Here is a 19291-nt window from a genome sequence, read left to right as displayed (position 1 = left end):
CTACTCTGGAATGTACTTTATAGGAAATTCAGCGCATGTCAGATTTAAAGGACCAAACGGTAACAGAATCAAACAATATTCTGGGGCGTTGGGGAAGAAAGTTAACTTAATTCTGGAATGTAACACTACAACATCGCTTTAGACTGTTGTGTTTGCTTCCTGGACAACTTTTTTTTTTTTTTTTTTTTTTATGAACAGTATAATTTTATAGCAACCTTAAATGAGCAGGATAGCCTAGTCAAGACACTAGAGTTCTGGGCTCTGTTGCCAGCTCTGCCATAGACTTCTTCTGCAACTTGTAGGAAAGTTACCATGGGCTTGTCTACATAGCAGAGGGGCGTTAGTGTGTCGCCAGAAGGGTCTACATGGAGCAGTCAGAGCACAACACATTAGTGCACTCTACAATTCAGATCCCATAGTCCACACTGAGCTACCACATAGACAAGCCCTAAATCGGACTGTACCTCAGTTCCCCAGCCATAAAATGAGGATTATGATACTACTTCCACATCTCAAAGTGGTGTTGTGAAGAGACATTAATTATTGTGTATGAAGTGCTCAAATATATAGTGTTGAGCAACAAATAAAAACTTGCAGAAAGATAAAATTAATGTTCATATTTTGGAGTGATCAATAAAATCTGACTTTCCTGTCTGAATAGAAAAATGATTAGGGAGAATGTAAAAAAAATATGCTTTTGTTTCCTATAGGGAGAGGAGTATTAAAGATTTTAAAAATGGCTAATTAGTGACAGCATTAATATAAACTTTTTAATGAAAGGATAAAGAATAGTCATGTGACTCGGTATTATACTGTAATAACTCAAAAGATTTAAATTAGACTATGGGCATTATGGCATTAATACTATCTAGGATTTTAATCTTTCCCTGACACAGCAATTAAATTACATTAAAGATTAAGAAACACCTCTATTAGAGTTTTGGGATAAAGATTTGAGCTGTTCATCTTCTTTTCATTTTTATGTGATCTATCCTTCCAAACTCAGAACGTTAATCTCATGCATCTGGTTAATTTACCAAGTAGTTTGTAGCAATGTTTCCTAATTAAATCTTAAAATACAATTGCGATCATTAGCAGCACTGAAAAAATAAAACTGTGTAGATAGGAAGTGAACCTCTTATTCAAATTAAATAGGAATTCCGATGGCCAGAAAGCAACTTATCATATGTGTGGCTCATGAAGTTTTGTAAATATTTTCTTACCTCAAAATCAATAAGTTGTAAGTCAGCTACTAGGGTGCTAAGAAGACCACTGTTGTACAGTTCTTGAGCAAGCTGTGCCACAGCTTCTGTTTGTGGCTCTTTTTCATTTGTGCCATATAATATTTCCTTCATGGCAACCAGATTTTTCGAAACCTCTTCAGTGGCCTGAAGAAACAAAATAAAGAGCAGATACAGTGACTTTCAAAGCTGAAAGAATTCTGCTTGTCTTTGTAAACCTTACAGTGTTTTGTTCTGATCAACTGCAAACTTTCATTTAAAAAAAAAAAATCACATCACCTGTAAAAAATCCTGAGACTCTGGGGATTAAAACTATTATTTGGTACATATATAACTAATCTGACCTAGAGGCAAAATGCAAGAGACTCCTTTGACAATACAGTGAATTATGAAAACATCTTCCCTTTCTTCATCCACTCAACCGTGCACTTACAGAAACCATTTCAGTAATAATATAGAGAAGATAAAGAAGAGCCAAATTGCTCCCAATCTATAATCCCAATGGATTTGTGCATGTGATCAACCCAGAAAACATTACCTGGAAATACTCCCATCACTAATAAATTGCTCAGGTAAATACATTTCTATAAACTGTGTGCCTATCGAGTCTCCTTTATGCTGTTAGGTTTCCATATCAGTCAATATGAAAAGAACATTTCCATTTCAGTTGATACAAGTCTGAAGAAGCAGAGTGTGCTTTCCTTCCAGTAGATTTCTTGCACTAGCAAATCTCATCACCAGTTTTCAGGTAACAGAGATGTCTTCAACTGCTGGGACATATGTCAGCTTGTGTCTTTGTAGTGCAACATGCCAATTACATCTCCAAGGTCTACAGGGATGGTTTTGAATGGTTTACAAACCAAGCAAAGGTAAGGTAGGCAGGTTACTGTCTGTTCTATAGTGGGTTATACAGTCACTCAAGTGTTGGACGAACCTGATCAAAATGCATCAGGTATTGTTCAAGAAGGGGTCTCAACCCCAATCCCTAGAAGTTGCTTTTCTCATCCCATGGCTGAAGAGTCTTTTGTATGTGTATCCACTGACACCATTACTGTTAAAAGTTCTCAACAAGATCAAACAAGAGTTGGACGGAGTACTATTGATTGCATTAACTTGGCCAAGACGAGTTTGGTATCCCTATCTAATCAGATTCTCTTCTTGCCCTCTGTGGTGTCTTCTGATCAGTCCTCTTTTATTGATTCAAGATGCAAGTCGAATAGGTCACCCCAACCTACATATTCTAAGGCTCCAAACATGGTTCCTCAACAATTGTCAGAACTAGAGAGATCTTGTTTGTCAGAGGTACAACACGTTTTATGAAATAGTAGAAAAGAATCTACAAGAAATATCTCCAGAAATGGAAACTATCATTTTTGGTGTAGCAGTCATCAGATTTCGCTGACTCACTCTCCTCTTCCTATGGTATTGGATTACCTGTTGGAATTGAAAACATTGCGTCTTTCTACGAATTTCATTAGGGTTCACTTAGTGGCAATAACAGCTCTTCACACACCCATACGACGTTTTTCCACTCTTCCCTCACCCAACTATGGCAAGATTCCTAAGAGGTTTGTCAAATTGCTTCCCACAGATCAGAGATCCTACTCCTAGCTGGGACTTGAACCTAGTCCTTAATTGCCTTATGATGCTTCCTTTTTAGCCATTAGCTACATGGCCTTTAATAGATTTATCTGTGCAGGTAGCTTTCTGGTTAGGTATCACTTCTACCCAAAGGGTTTGAGAACTGGAGGCTAGACGTGGAGAACTGGGGACTTTAATGTTAGACCCCTGCATTTGCAGTATTCACCACAGAATAAGTGTCGCTGTGGGCCTATCCAAGATCTTTAGCTAAGATGTCCCGAGAATTTCATGTAAATCAAACCATTCATCTCTTCTTTGCCCAACCTCCCCAAGAAACCACATTGTACTAGTCAAGAAGCCATATTCCATTTCCTAGGTGTCAAGAGGGCATTAGCCTTTTGCCTAGATAGGAACAACCAATTTAGAAGCTCTCCTACACTATTTGTATCTATTGCAGACAGAAACAAGGGTTCAGTAATTTTGAAACAAAAATTATAGGACATCTCCGGTTGTATTTAGATCTGTTACAACAGAACTCAGGGTTTGAGAGTAACAGCATTCTACAATAGCACTGTCTGCATCTATAACCTTACTTAAGGGTATATCAATTGCAGACTTCTGTAGAGTGCCAATTTGGTCGTCTGTTCATGCTTTTGCTAGTTATGCATTGGTAGCTGTGGCAAGATCAGATGCTGCTGCAGGTAATACAGTTCTCTCTTCCATATTGAACGCTTCTCCGAACCTTCCACCTCCTTAGGTGGGTACTGCTCAGGAGTCACCTAATGTGAAGCACCCACAGCGACACTACTCAAAGGAGTGGTTACTCACCTCTGCAGTAACTTGACTTCTTTGATATTCATGTCTTTGTGGGTGCTCCACTGCCTGCCCTCCTGCTGTGCTTCAATGTCTCCCTTATGGGACTTTGCGGTGGAGAAGGAGCTGAGGCGAGTTCACCTGCGCAGCCCTATATAGCCTTGGTACAGTGGATAAAGATGTGTGAAGCACTTGTGTGGGCCGAACAGATGCTGCTACCAAAAATCTCTGATCAAAGGTGCAGGGTGCTGGTGCATCTGAAGTGGAGCACGCACAGGGGGGACACATCTTGAACTCCAGTTATTGCACAAGGTGAGTTACCTCTTCATCAATGTACTACAGACAACTGTAGTTCTCAGTGTTCTAAGGAGAGCCTTCTGGAGGTTATGGTATACTTAATGATGATCTTGAGTCAAACACTCAGACCAACAAATTCCAGACCTTGCTGCTCACCAGTCAGAGGGAAAACACGATTCCATTTGCTTGCAGACTGGAGCTGTTTTAGGGAGTGAGGAAAAATTCGGGACAGTCTTACACACAGATTTTGTACCACCAGAATTGTATCTATAGAGAAATAGACACATTTAAAGCAGTACAACTCTCTAGTAACTGATCTTTTCAAACACAGGAAATGCAGTAGCTATAATATACCTGGGACTTCAGTAAGGCATCTGATACAATTCCACATGGGAAATGATTAGTTAAATTGGAGAAGATGGGGATTAATATGAGAACTGAAAGGTGGATAAAAAACTGGTTAGAAGGGAGACTACAACAGGTCATACTGAGAGGTGAACTGTAGACTGGAGGGCGGTTACTCGTGGAGTTATTCATGGATCAGTCTTGGGACCAATCTTATTTAATGTTATTATTACTGAACTTGGCACAAAATTTGGGAGCATGCTAATAAAATCTGTGGATGACACAAAGTTGGGAGGTATTGCCAATACACAGGAGGACCAGAATATCATACAAGATGATCTGCACCACCTTGTAAACTGGAGTAATAGAAATGGGATGAAATTTGATAGAAAGGTCATGCAGGATAGAGACTATTTTCACTAACAAGAATTTCTGCTATAAGCTTGGGACTCATCCATTGGAAGGGACAGCGGGCATGTGAAAGACCTGGGTATATTGGTGTTCATCACAGGATGACTGAATTGCCATGTGATTAGCCTTTTTCACAGCCACATGCAGTCCCAGGATGCATTAGGAGAGGTATTTCCAGTAGAGACAGAAAAGTGTTAGTACCACTATACAAAGCACTGGTGAGACCCCATCTAGAATACAGCGAGCAGTTCTGGTCTCCCATGTTTAAGAAAGATGAATTCAAACTGGAACAGGTATAGAGAAGGGCTACTAGGAAAAACCTACCTTATGGGAGACGACTTCGAGCTTGTCTTGTTCAGTCTAACTGAAAGAAGGCTGAGGGAGATATGATTGCTTTCTATAAATACATCAGAGGGATAAATACCACGGAGGGAGAGGAGTTATTTAAGTTAAGTGCCAATTTGGACACAAGAACAAATGATGGCAAATTTATATCCAACAAGTTTTGGCTTGAAATTAGGTGAAGGTTTCTAACCATCAGATGAGTGAAGTTCTGGAACAGCTTTCCAAAGGGAACAGTGAGGGCAAAAAACCTAACTGACTTCAAGACTGAGCTTGGTAAGTTTATGAAGGGGATGGTATGATGAGACTGCCTACAATGGCATGCAGTCAATCTGTGCCTGCTAGCAGTGTGCATCTCGAATGGCTGGTGATGGGACACTAGATGGGGAGGGCTCTAAGTTACTACAGATAATTTTTGCATAGGTATGTGGCTGGTGGGACTTGATCACATGCTCAGGGTCACTCTAACTGATCTCTATATTTGCGGTCAAGAAGGAATTTCCTCCTGGATCAGATTGGCAGAGACCCTGGGTGTTTTTCACCTTCCTCTGCAGCATGGGGCACAAGTCACTTGTAGGTTTAAACTAGGGTAAATGGTGGAGTCTCTGTAACTTGAAGTGTTTAAACCATGATTTGAGGACTTCAATAACTCAGCCAGAGGTTAGAAGTCTATTACAGGAGTGGGTAGGTGAAGTTCTGTGGCCTGCAGTTTGCAAGTGGTCAGACTAGATCAGCGGTTCCCAAACTGTGGCTCAGGACCCCAGAGTGGGTCACGACTCTGTTTTAATGAGGTCGCCAGGGCTGGCATTAGACTTGCTGGGACCCGGGGCCAAAGCTGAAGCCCAAGCCCCACCACTTGGGGCTGAAGCCTAAGGACTTCAGATCTGGGCTGTGTAGCTCAGGTTACAGGCCTCCCCACCCATCCGCTGCCTGGGGCTGAAACCCTTGGGCTTCAGCTTTGGCCTCCTCGCCTAGGGCAGCGGGGCTTGGGCAGGCTCAGGCTTCGATCCCCCCTCCTGGGGTTGTGTAGTAATTTTTATTGTCAAAAGGGGTCACACAGTGCAATGAAGTTTCACAGCCCCTAGACTAGATGATCATGATGGTCCCTTCTGACCTTAAAATCTATTAGTCTAATGTGGATGCAGTTATGCTGGTATAAAGGTGATTATATTGATATACCTTATTTCACTAAGGGTAATTAACGTTTCTAAAACTAGAGCTGCTAGTATAGTTGTACCAAAATTGTGTAGTGTAGACAAGCCCTTAGAAGTTGATGTCTTTACAGCTGTCTATGGGATGTCTAAAAGTTGTAGTGGAGTCAAATAGACTTTTCAAGATTGACATGAAGGCCCAGGTTGTGAAACAGACCAACACCACCTTTACTGACACTAACACTTCCTGATACGATTTACCCCCATCAACCAATTGTACAGATATGGGAAACTGGTAATACCCAAAAGACCTAAGAGGGCAGCAACTACTGCCAGAATCGATGAGAATACCCTCAGGCAGAATGATAGTGCTCATCGTTCATTAGAAAACTAAGAAACCTCTTGAGTGAAGGGTGAATAGCGACATAAAAATATGCATCTTGTAGCTTGAGGGTCGCACACCAATCTTCTAATTCTAAAGAGGAAATTATTGCTGCATGGGTCACCATCCTGAATTTCCTCTATTTTACATATCTGTTTAGAGACTTGAGGTCCAAAATTATCCTCCACCCTCTATTCTTTCTGAGGGAGAATGGGCAGAAGGGACAGATTTGAAATAGACAGCATAACCAGATGTTATGGCTTCCCAAACCTATTTGTCCAATGTTATGTTCTTCCATGCAGCCTAAAATAAGAGAGGTGACATCCAAAAGGTGGAAGGGAGGGAAGGTAAGGTGTTGCAGCTGTAAAACCTTATTGATTTGATGACAGAGACTCTTTACCAAGCCATCAAAACTGTGGCTTGGAGGACACAGATGGCTGAGATGATATAGATGTAGCTGAAGGATTTTTTTGTTTTGTTTTGAGTATTTTGCACCATTTGTGTTAGGGCTCCTATGTAAATCTATCTGCCTGCTGCAGACACAAACCTTTAGCATAGTCTATCACAAGCCCTAGACATAGCAACTCAAGTTTGATACAGCTTGCTCAGGATCATATCAGTATGCACTATTGGTGTTTGTGACAAATTATCAAAACAGAAACTGAACACTGGGACTGACTAAAGTCTGGATAAAGGATACTAAAGGATCCCTGAATAGAAGCGGTCACGCTGTCTGGAGTGGCTCACTATTATGAGTGCCTACCTCAGGGCTGACTGTCAGGAAAAAAAGAGTAGACACCACAAATTGATGGTATGTTCTGTAATTAAATTTCACCAAACCAGTAACCAATGTGAACTCCTGGATCACTATACCACTCTTATCACAGAGTCGCAGACAGTCCTCCAGTCCTTTTTGCCACCCAGACAAACTCAACTTTGTGATAAAAGGTTATTAAAACAAAAAAATCACACCACATCAGATTTCTCCCAGTCCTAAGGGATTAGTCACTTATCCCAGATCTTACACCAAAGACAATGCTGGCAACCAAATCTATAATAGACTAACTTAAGATTTATTAGCAAAGAAAAGAGAGTTAATGAGAGGTTAAAGCAGGTAAAATATAACAGATAAATCACAGTTTGTAACTCCATATGATGGCACAGATGTAAAACTGCCACCCAGAATAATTCTGGGAATCTCCATCTTCTCGTTCCGTTATTCAGCCCTGTTAGAATCCAAACAGTCCAGATACAAAGGACCTTTCTTTGAATCCATATTTACAGTATTTTCACACAGAAAGCAAACTGACAGTGTCTCTACCCACATGGGCTTTTCCTTTGATGAGTGTGGAATGCACTTTGAGTCTTTGACCTCAGGCCCCCACCACAATGCCCATTTGCTCTGAAATTTGCACCTTTTCTGATAAAGACCTTCATTAGCATTCCCCAATGCTTCTTTGATGTCTATTGATGACTTATTTAGTTACAGGGGTATTTACAATGTAAATAGAAAAGGAGTACTTGTGGCAAAATAGATTCATAGATACTAAGGTCAGAAGGGACCATTCTGATCATCTAGTCCGACTCCTGCACAGCGCAGGCCACAGAATCTCACCCACCCACTCCTACAAAAAACCTCACCTATGTCTGAGCTATTGAAGTCCTTAAATCGTGTTTTAAAGACTTCAAGGAGCAGAGAAGCCTCCCTCAAGTCACCCATGCCCCAGGCTACAGAGGAGGGCGAAAAACCTCCAGGGCCTCTCCAATCTGCCCTGGAGGAAAATTCCTTCCCGACCCCAAATATGGTGATCAGCTAAACCCTGAGCATATGGGCAAGATTCACCAGCCAGATACTACAGAAAATTCTTTCCTGGGTAACTCAGATCCCACCCATCTAATATCCCATTTCAGGGGATTAGTCCTATTTACCCTGAATATTTAAAGATCAATTACTTACCAAAATCCCATTATACCATCTCCTCCATAAACTTAGTAATGCCTCTATATAAATCCATGGTATGCCCACATCTTAATACTGCGTGCAATTCTGGGCACCTCATCTCAGAAAAGATATATTGGAATTGGAAAAGGTGCAAGGGCAACAAAAATGAGGGGTGTGGAACAGCTTCCACATGAGGAGAGATTAAAAAGACTAGGACTTTTCAGCTAAGAAAAGATGAAGAGGGGATAGGTCAGAGGTCTATAAAACCTTGACTGGTGTGGAGAAAGTGAATCAGGAAGAGTTCTTTACTCCTTCTCATAACACAAGTACCAGGGGTCACCCAATGAAATGAACAGGCAGCAGGTTTAAAACAAACAGAAGGAAGTATTTCTTCACACAACGCAGTGTCAACCTGTGGAATTCCTTGCCAAAATGTTTGCTATTATATTATGACAAGAACAGATAAGTGAAAACAATGCAAAGAATGTTCCAATAGTTTTCATTAAATTTAAACACCCAAACTTTTTGCACTGGCGACCCATTTCACACAGCAAGCTTCTGAGTTCAATCCCCCTCAGTTTGAAAACCCCTGCCCAATACACTCTTATAATCTAATCATTACTTTGATCTACACAAGTGAATTGACCTGAATATACCGTAGCATGACCTGGTCAGCCAGCGTCACAGAAGCTACAACCAATAAAACTGTGTCAATTAGAATCATTAGATAGCTCCTTTGCAGACCGTGAACAGAAAATAATTAGCTGGAATGTTCTAGTACCCCTGCGGCTGGTGCACGCTTAATGAGACAGTCTTTGAATCAAGGTACAGATGCCACCAAAAATATTGAGATTAATAAAGATTTTCACTACACTCAGAGACACAATTGACACTCCTGCTTTCCAGGCATGCAACCTCTGAAGATGGCAGTTGCAGAGTGGATTTGTTTTCATTTATCATTATCTTTTCAGGATATGCTTACTCTGCAGAGTAATGAGAGTCTCTTTACACAAGTTGAAAAGGAGTACTTGTGGCACCTTAGAGACTAACAAATTTATTAGAGCATAAGCTTTCGTGAGCTACAGCTCACTTCATCGGATGCATTTGGTCATCCGATGAAGTGAGCTGTAGCTCACGAAAGCTTATGCTCTAATAAATTTGTTAGTCTCTAAGGTGCCACAAGTACTCCTTTTCTTTTTGCGAATACAGACTAACACGGCTGCTACTCTGAAACCTTTACACAAGTTGTTTTTCTTGGAGCCACTAAAGGAGCAGCCCACAAGGCTTCATATGACATTCTAAGACCAACCAGATTGATATTCAAAAAACAAGGTGGAGAAGGTTTTGTGGGTTATTTCCTTCTGAATCAAACAGAACAAAGGGTTTCAGAATTAAATTATTTATAAAAATATTAAACCTGATGATTTAGGCTACATTTTAACTAGAAAAATCTAAATCCTGAGGCAAAACTGCCTATTATGAAATAAGTCTGAAGAATAGTCTGCTCCTCAGAAGAACTGTCATGGGAAATTACTCCAATTTATCAGTGCACCTTGCTTGTTTTAAAATCTTTTCCTCAAGAATATAGCTAAATACGAACACAATAACGTAACTTTATAAAAGCTCACTGCCCGACTTACAACTAGGAGTGATATTTTATAGTACAATTACTGTTTTAAGCATGTTGCACTAGCATTAGCTTGCTGACAAATTACTGAAAAATGAACATTACAAATAATTAATTTGTAACTGGTTTTGTACACATACTGTTTGCCCTTAGTGTCTTCAACAAGCACAATGCTTCATAAGCACACCAATGCATAATGATTACCTGATCTGGGCCAATGAAGTTCGTACACACTCCAGGTTTAATTACACTTGTATGATTGGAAGTACATGAAATCTTAATAAAAAGGGGGAATGATTGCTTTTAGAACACTATTTATCTAATAAGCAGTTTGTTAAGAAGGTTCCTTTTTGTGGCCTATAAAGCTGTAGAGAAGCCTAAAAGTCAGCAAAACCAACATACAATTAAAAAGTAAGACAGTCTAGTTTTGAAACAGGCAAAAAGCAGGGACTCCTGTGAACCTTAAGGTCTCCAACTCTTTTATACTGCCTCAGATTCCCTTTGATTCTTGTTCCAAATCCCAGCTGCCTCCCTATAGATAAAAATGTCACAGTATTTGCAATGTGACCTTAGTATGGCAACAAGAAATAGAGACTGGACATGAACTCTACGTGTCACAACTCCTTCTGCAAAATTAGAAAGTTAACTGAATATTCCAAATAAATATAGCAAACAACAAACAAAACACAGCCGTTTTATTCCTTTAAATTGCACGGGATGTAATTTTAGGGGGAAGAAAGTGGAAAAAAATTTCAAGTCTGGCTGTTAAAGGGCCCCACTGAAATAAGATTGCTGTAGAAAATAAGGCTAGGCACACCAGGCCCAATGACATGAAGATAGGCGAGAGTTGTTGCATCTCCCGGTCAACCCTAAATTGTGGAATGGGATAAGTACATTTCTTATAGTCCTTTAAACATTCAGAAGTGTCTTCAGGAAAAATCCTGCTCAGTGGGTATTTCATTTTTTTTGAGGGGTGTACAGTGGCAGGTAGGAGGGAGAGAAGCTGCATTAGCTATCAAGAGGAGGGTATTGACAGTTGAGACTACTGCTGGCACAGCCACTGAAGCCAAGTCCACATAGCAGAAAAGAGTAACCAACAATGAAGATTCAAACAGTGCCTGTTCTCCTTAAGGGTGATTTAGGCATAAGGGTGAAAAGGAAAAAGAGATACCAATAGCTTTGGGTGACCAGGGGCTAACAGGGATGCCATTTTGGGCAAGACTGACAGGGATAAGAATGACTGTGGCTCTCATTTTTTTTTCTCCTCCTTTGGGAAAAAACATGAGAGGACCTCCCTAGCAACCAGGTATACTTGAAGGCTCTCTTGCAAGGAAGAGGACTAGAGATTTAAGCTATTACACACTAAAAGAAAGAATCCTGTGTTTCCACCAAACATTTAATACTTTTTAAAAAGCCTACAGAATTCTTGACAAGCCACTCTGATGTTAATATACAAGTGAATAACTTCCCAAATAGGCCTTTCCATGACTTAATATAGTTTTCCATGCTCTCAGAGCTTGCAGAAACCTTTTGACTAAGCCTCATTCAAAGTCCTTAGGAGAGGCTGTTTTTGAGATAAGACATGGCAAAAAAAAACAAAAAAACAAAAAAAACCCTAAAAAACAAAGCTTAGAATTTTCAAAACATGATTAGCAAAATAAATAAATAGACTAAGTTCCATATCGCAACAATTATTTGTCTGAATCACTTCAATTGTGGACTAAAAAATTATTCTCTGGCCATGTACTACATATAAAAAATCTGAAGTATATTTTCTGAGGATTTTAGAGGAAGAAGCAAAATTGATCTTATAACGGAAAGCAAGTCTCAACCTTGACTACTAAGACTCTAACCTCTCCATATGTTCCTCTTGATCTAACTCTATAGACAATAGAACCAGAAGGCAAACTCCTTCTAGAATCCAGCTCTGTCCTCCTACATGTCATATTCTAGAGGAACTGATCATTCATGATGATCAGTGCCACTTTTAGATGGATTATGGTCAGAGTGAAACCTAGGCAAAACACTATCTGGAGTTAAAAAAAAAAAAAAAAAAAGACTTAGGCAACTTTCAGTCTAAAGTAACTATGTTCCTACACATACCAAGTACAATTTTGCTTCACCTTTACTAGAAAGCAGCAAGATCGTCTTAACCTTAACTATACTCGCGCTACTATCCAACTAATTTTTGCTGGTAATTTGTGTGGTCATTGAAGATCAGTTTCATTGTATTTAAAGCCAATATTAAGTAAGACTGATTCAACTACAGGGATCTAGGAAGAGCTCTATTATAGTATTGTGGAATTTCTCTTAATAGACATTAAGACAGGTTTATAGTGTAAGCTAAATATCTACACTAGAGTGCTAAGTGAAAATAAAATTAACTAAGATATTAGTACAAAGAAAAGGAATTGCCACCTACAAAAGTACTGGCTATGATTTTCCTATGTAACAGAAAGGGCTATACAAATGTTCAACATTGATGGCTCCCTCCTTTGGGTAAGGAGTCCCCAGTGTAAACTGAAAGATACAAAGCAACTGATCTGAAAATTGAAGAAAGTCAAGTGAAAGGTAAGGTTAACATTCAGCCATCAGAAAATTTGTCATTTTTCTCAGAATAAGCCAGGTACACTTTTCTAACTAAATGCTGGCAAACAGTGAGCACAGAGCACTGTTTGACAAAAAAAAAGTTGGGAAAAAATGACCACATTTGGGAATCAGTGAAGTAAATGTCCGAAACTAAAATATAAATAAAGGAAAAGAGGTTTAAGAAACAAACAACAACATGTTCACTTCAATAAACTAGGGCATCAATTAAAATACAAGGTACGAAATCACTTATTATACCAGAACAGTTTGTATGTCTTTCAATATCCATAAACATCCCTATGGTTTACTCTCAAAATAGCACTGGAGACACATGAGCCTATTTTACATAGACACTTGCATCCCTTAAGGTTTCCCCCACAGTTAAGCAATGCAAATCCCAAATATTTTGTTTAGAGGGTTTACATAGCTACAGTTCTTGAGCTGCAAAATCTTTCATGAAGAAAGAGGGCTTAGAAGCATCATCTTAATTAATAGAAATGAGAGAAAAAGGTTAAGGGTGAAAATTCACATTAAATATCTAAGCTAAGGACAGAATACATTGTCTTTGCACTTTTATGCTATAAAAGCATCATAAATGCTAATGAGCTGTAGCTCTGAATCTGCATTTACTATTTGTTATCTCAAAAGAATGCATTCTACACAGCAGCAACTGGTGGAAAATACTGAGGTTACTGAATATTTTATTTAAATTCTTCTTATTATAGTATTATAAATGTGTGTTTTGGAAATACCGCTAAAATGTATGCATTTCTGCACAATCTCTCATTACGACCACCAATCTGGATCAGCATTATTAATCTATACTTTAAGGTAAAAATTACACCAATTTTTCAGTAGAGACCCATTTGTAAAGGCAATATTAAAGAACCGGATTCCTTAGTGTAGGTGCATACTCTCTAACTTATTACTTCTAACCACTTTGTATAACTGACTTCTCCCTCTGACCAACAGCTCCATGAAACATACAAGGCAGAGAACCAGTTAAGTTGTTAATCTTTAATTTTCCTTCAGCTGTGAACAGACTTTATACATCTGCATTTCACAGTGATTTAGTGTAAAGTAAGACGTTAGCTAACTGAATGAAACTACAATAAAAACTTTATTTATGACTTGTAGTCAATATGACATTATATTTCAATTTGAAAATTAGGATCTGATACAACAGCATCCTGCATTGTACATACATACAGTACAGGCCATTTTAAGGAGTCATTAGCTAAAAGGTAAGGGAAGGTTTTGATTTCAAGGTCTTAGACAGGAAGTTACATTTCCCCTCCCTCTTCTGTGATATGGACTACATATGCAGTGTCGTAGCGTTGTTGGTTCCAGGATATTGGAGACACAAGGTGGGTGAGGTAATATCTTTTATTGGACCAACTTCGGTTGTTGGGGGAAACAAGCTTCCAAACTCTGAATCAGAAAAGCTCTATGTAAGATCAAAAGCTTATCTCTCTCACCAACAGAAGCTGGTCCAAAAAAATATATTACCTCACCTCGCTTGATGGACAATCTAGACAAACGGTTCCCAAATGATGAGTCAAGGCAAGGGGGATGGCCAAGACTGGAGCCATAGAGTAGATTATTACAAAGTCAGAAAGTAGGGAAGAGCAAGTCTAACAAGTGGAACCAAACATATGGGAAAAGTTTTCTCCTCATCCAAACAGTAACAAAAGTAAAATCCTTTGTCACTGTTCTGAACATACATGGACAAGGGGAAACTATTAATAGCACATTGTGATCCACAAGGATTAGTCTAAAGTTTATAGTCATGAGTTAACAATTTTCTATCTTCTGAAGAGATTCTTCCTCCCCACCCTTCTCACCCCCTCCAATAACTATCTACGTCAGCAGGCTGCTCCCTCTGACTGAAAGAAGTGAATGGATTGCATTTCAGCAGAGTGGCACAAGGATATGTAATCAGAGTAGACGAAACCAAAGAAAGTATCAAGAGAGGTAGTGTCAGCTTCCTTTTCAAAAGATTTAGTGTCTAATTAGCCAATTTTCAGTCTTCTAGTAAGTACTGCAAATCTATAAAACATTCAGAAATAAATTTTGGAGAATAAATTGTTACCCTTAAAAAAAAATCCTTGAACTCTGAGCTATAATGAAACAGATTTTGTTCAGATACTAGGAAGACTACTCTTGTATTGAAAAAGATGTGACACAATCTCTAATATCTCATGTATTTGTATCTCTCTAAATTTCTTCCACGCTGATCATGTAGCACATGCTTTGTGTGAACGTGTGCATACACTGTCCAGCATCTTATAATCTGCCTCTTTCCATCTTCCGAGAGTGAAAGAAAGGCAAAATGTGTAAGATAAACCATCCTCCTAATGGAATGTCAGGGTTATCATTTAAAGTTGAAAAAACTTCTATTCAAATTTTCTCTTTACAATCTTACTTTCCAAGAGCATCAATTTATTAAATGGTGTATCAGAATAGTAACAGGACAATATGAGGTCATAGTAACAGTAATATTTTCTGCTACTGCTCCATGGGAAATATTATAAGCTACATATTAAATACAAAAACTATGCTAATGCAGTGCAATAGCAGAAATGTTCAAACTTTGTGTTTGGAGTCTCAGCCATAAGAGCTGAAGAGAATATGTACGTTTACAGTGGAATTCTTTTGTACTGCAAAAACTTTTCTTCCACAAAATTTCCCTATAAACATAGGTTCATTTTAACCAGAACTGAAATTTTCATACTGCAATCCATTAAAAAGGCAGAGCTTCCCTTTGTCTTCACTATAAACCAGTTCTATTGTACTGCATTGTGTAATCTTTAGATCACATTTTAAATTTCACATGGCCAAGTGTACGGAAAATATGAAATTGCATGTATTTGTTTACCTGTCTTAAAATTAAGTGCAGAAAAAGTAAGTATTAAAAAACAAACAAAAATTAACTTATCGTGGAGGTATACAGCTCTACAACTGTTTCCTATTTGGGGATACAATTATTTGGGTAGTATAATCTAACAAAACACAAATCTGACTCCTTAGATTTTCAAATGTCTTGTTTTCAAACCAAACATGATTAGTCTCAGATTCAGAGGCAAGAGAGTGGGCTTTCAAGATCATCAGCCTGTATGTTTGTCCCAGGTGGGCCCACAGGATAAAGCTAGCCTATTCTGAGAAGTCTCTTGGTGAATGCTCTTGTCCCAGACATTTCAGATAGTAAATGTACATTCATCAACTTTTTTCCACTGGACAGGAGGCATAATGCTTGATTACATATGGCATCTACAAGAAATCAACCGAACAGTGATGTTTTGGTTGTGCAACAAAATACCTATATGTTTATATGAAAGGAAAAAAAATCTGATGATTTGGAACTATGTAACTTTAAAATATGCCCTCCGCAGTTTCCTCCTATTGTTTGTTACCCGCCTTGTCTTATTTCATTTCAAATTAGATTGGAAGGTCTTTGAGTTTCAGTTGTGATCCACGTTTTAGATCCATAAGCTAAACTATGATGATACTCGGTTAAACTACACAGTTACACTAAGCAGATTGCCAATAAAATATTTTTGTTAAAAATAGTAAAACTAAATCATTAAAAAATTAAGCTAAAACTACCAACAGGGAAAAGGAATAGTAATGAGAGAATAAGGAAAGGAATTAAGTGCGCTTGTGGCCTTGAGCCCTTTTTTACCCTCACTTTGAATATTTAGATGCGAGTGAGTGACCTCAAGAACTATAGCAATATGTTGCAGGAGATAAGCGTCTCTTAGTGTCACTGAGTCCAGAGAGGGAATTTTGCAGAGGAAGGACAATTATCAGTTTAGTATAGTGTGGATTTGAAAGTCAATATTTTATATCCTGAAACACATACAAAGTTTAAAATAATCGGAGTGATGAATACCCCTTTGGTTTGTATCCGCAGATAACATGTACAGCTTATATCAACTTTTTCCCCCAAAATTCAGTGCACTACACATTCTATATTCAGGATATAGTATGTATGCATCAAGGCTTCGATTCTGTGAGCATTTAAGGCAGCATATTCATAACTTCAAACAAATATCTTTTTATAGTCTCATTGAAGAGGCCTCAAGTTTAGAGTTTCACAGCCAAACAATTTGTTGTTTCTACCTGAAAATGTTTACACTCTGGTTACAGAAAATTTAAATAAGCCCAGAATACTAATCACTGAAGTAAATTGTAATCACATTCTCTTCTCTAAGTTACCGTTGATCTATTTTCAGAAATTAACGTACATCCATTATACGAGTTTAAAGGCTCTCTATGAATCATTCTAACGAAAGATCAGTCAGCAGTTATCTCTACTATGTGCTTGAGGGACTTCCCCAACCCAGAATACTATTTGTACAGAGATCAAATTTACTTTTTTTATTATTATTATTATTTATTAAAAGGTCTGGGGTTTGAAAGTATATTCTGAGATCTCTTAATCAAAAAAGAATATCCAATCGCTAAAACCTCTATGTAAAAATTTCCAGATTTACTTCACACTTCCGATCAAGAATGGGCCACAATATCCCGTATTAGCCAAGATAACAGAATGTTTATTTTGATGTACAGAGCAATAAAAATTGCATGCCGATTTACACCTTTGCTTGCAAGCTGGCTTGTAGAACATTTTAAATTTCATCTTTAGTTATGGGTTTGGGATTTGTGAGTTGTATTGTTTTTAAATACTGGTTCCCTTTGTAGAATATTACCCACTCACTTACTGCCTCTTTCAAGTTAAGGTCTTTCCAGATGAACTTCTTGCACCAGCATTGTAGAGGGAAGGCCAAATGGTTCTTGTACCTTACTTGAGAGTACTTTCTTAAGCAGTTATTTAGGTGGCTGATGGCTTGTCCATATTTTCCTAGATAGCCTTGTCCTTCGGCAGTTGTTTTGGAAAAAAGAAAATTCTCAAACAATGCAGGTTGAACATTAATTAGGAAAACACACTAATCCTTCTCTTACACGATAATGAAATTTTTAATTAACACTTAATTCCATCCATTATTGATCTGTATGCGCCTCCCATGCTATTTATCTCACCAGGAGACCTTCAGATACTTTTTACCGTTGTTTATTAACAACTTATTGGCACTGAAGTGGCACTGAAGTAGCACCCCAAAGGCTCCAAAAATAATGGTTAGAAACCCGTGTTTGGTGTTGTACAAACACATGGTTTCTGCACCAAAATGTTCACAATATAATCTGAAACAAGATCTAATAGGTAATAAGAGAAACAGGGAAAGAGGACAAGAGTAATGATTAAGATCAGGTTGCTATATGGGTCAGAGTTAGTCCATAACCTCATCAGTCCTGACAGTTGCGAATCATAAACTTTATTTGAAACAAACAAAATACACTGCTGCAGACTGATACACAACATAACCATTACTTATTAGCTGATTTCTTGTAGGAGACATGGGTCTTAGGGAGGATCTTCCACAGGTGTCATTTAATAAAGAAGATGCAGTGTAACTTGTCTTATGTCATCAGCTCAAACAACTGACAACAACTGATTGCTTAACGAAGGCGATCTTCTTATACAATTGTAGAATTGTATTTCATATGTTGGGGGCTATTTTGGAACAGTTTCTTAACACAGAAGGCTGCCTAACAAAGGTTCTCATGTAGAGGTATTGGTGTACTTTTAGACTAAACATTCACAACTTCAAGTGAAGTTTTCTTTAATATCCAGGCCATTATTATTTGTATTCTGGTACCATATGTGTATTCCTCACGTGGCTTCAGGGTAATGGTCGCTGCTCAATGTCAACTGGCGTTCGGTCACTAATATGGAATTTTCACCTATGTGCAAGGGTTGCTATTGATAGTCAAAAGCTGTATATCTTTTTTCCATTAAAATTAGATCCATAGAGAATTAATTCCTTCTAAGTCGGTTGCTTAGAGAGTATTTAATTCTAAACATATTAGTGGCCAAAGACAGAAGGATCCAAGGTCAACAAAGATCAAAGCACCAGTTTAACAAAATACACAACTTTTCTTCATCTTTAGTGTATGAAGGGAAATCAAAATATTTCTATTTATATCACGTTAATTTATAAATTTTGTAAATTCTGTTTTCCCTCCCCCAATTAAAGTTTAATATTTCACTAGCAAAAGATTAAACCCCATAAAAAGTACCACAAATATACCTTTTCTGCCTTTTTGTCAGAGATATCTTGCTTTTCTAAAACTGCCATACTCTCCTTCAGATTCTTCACTATGTCTGCAGGAGACTTGTGGGACTTGCCAAAGGGGAATGGCATTATTGCAAACTGTACAGGTCTTCCTTCTGCAGCTCCTACTTCACCTGGAAATAGAAAACAAAAGACCATCAAAGGTGGAAATAGTGGGTCAACAGTGATAGCATATATGAAAAGCTAGAAAGCATTATAAAGGCGTCAGTATAGTCTGCAGTGTAATTCAGTTAAACTAGAACACGAAACCATCACTAAATTGTACACTATTTGAGTTTCTAATTTTTTAGAACATGGAACAAAGAATCCAAGAGATCAAACCGAAATCATTATCCAGTGTTTCAGACAGATATTAAAAATTATACCCAGGACC

General features: G+C 38.2%; 1 protein-coding gene across 2 annotated transcripts in view; it reads right to left on the bottom strand.

Annotated features, from left to right (window-relative positions):
- CAB39 (calcium binding protein 39) overlaps positions 1-19291 on the bottom strand; it is a 72324-nt gene that overhangs the window by 17412 nt on the left and 35621 nt on the right. The window contains exons 1-3 of one of the 2 annotated variants that reach the window (XM_038416770.2): positions 18874-19004; positions 17446-17600; positions 1224-1388 (exon numbers count right to left, since the gene is read on the bottom strand). In XM_038416770.2, coding sequence (XP_038272698.1) covers positions 1224-1355 — 132 coding nt within the window. In that variant the 5' untranslated portion in view covers positions 1356-1388; positions 17446-17600; positions 18874-19004. Of the gene's footprint in view, positions 1-1223; positions 1389-17445; positions 17601-18873; positions 19032-19291 lie in introns of those variants that run through there. The other variant, XM_043492647.1, reaches the window with a different exon arrangement.

This window comes from Dermochelys coriacea, chromosome 9 (assembly GCF_009764565.3).
Source record: "Dermochelys coriacea isolate rDerCor1 chromosome 9, rDerCor1.pri.v4, whole genome shotgun sequence".
Classification (NCBI taxonomy): domain Eukaryota; kingdom Metazoa; phylum Chordata; order Testudines; family Dermochelyidae; genus Dermochelys; species Dermochelys coriacea.
The sequence above is the reverse complement of the archived record's forward strand: the minus strand, read 5'-3'. Positions and strand labels throughout refer to the sequence as shown.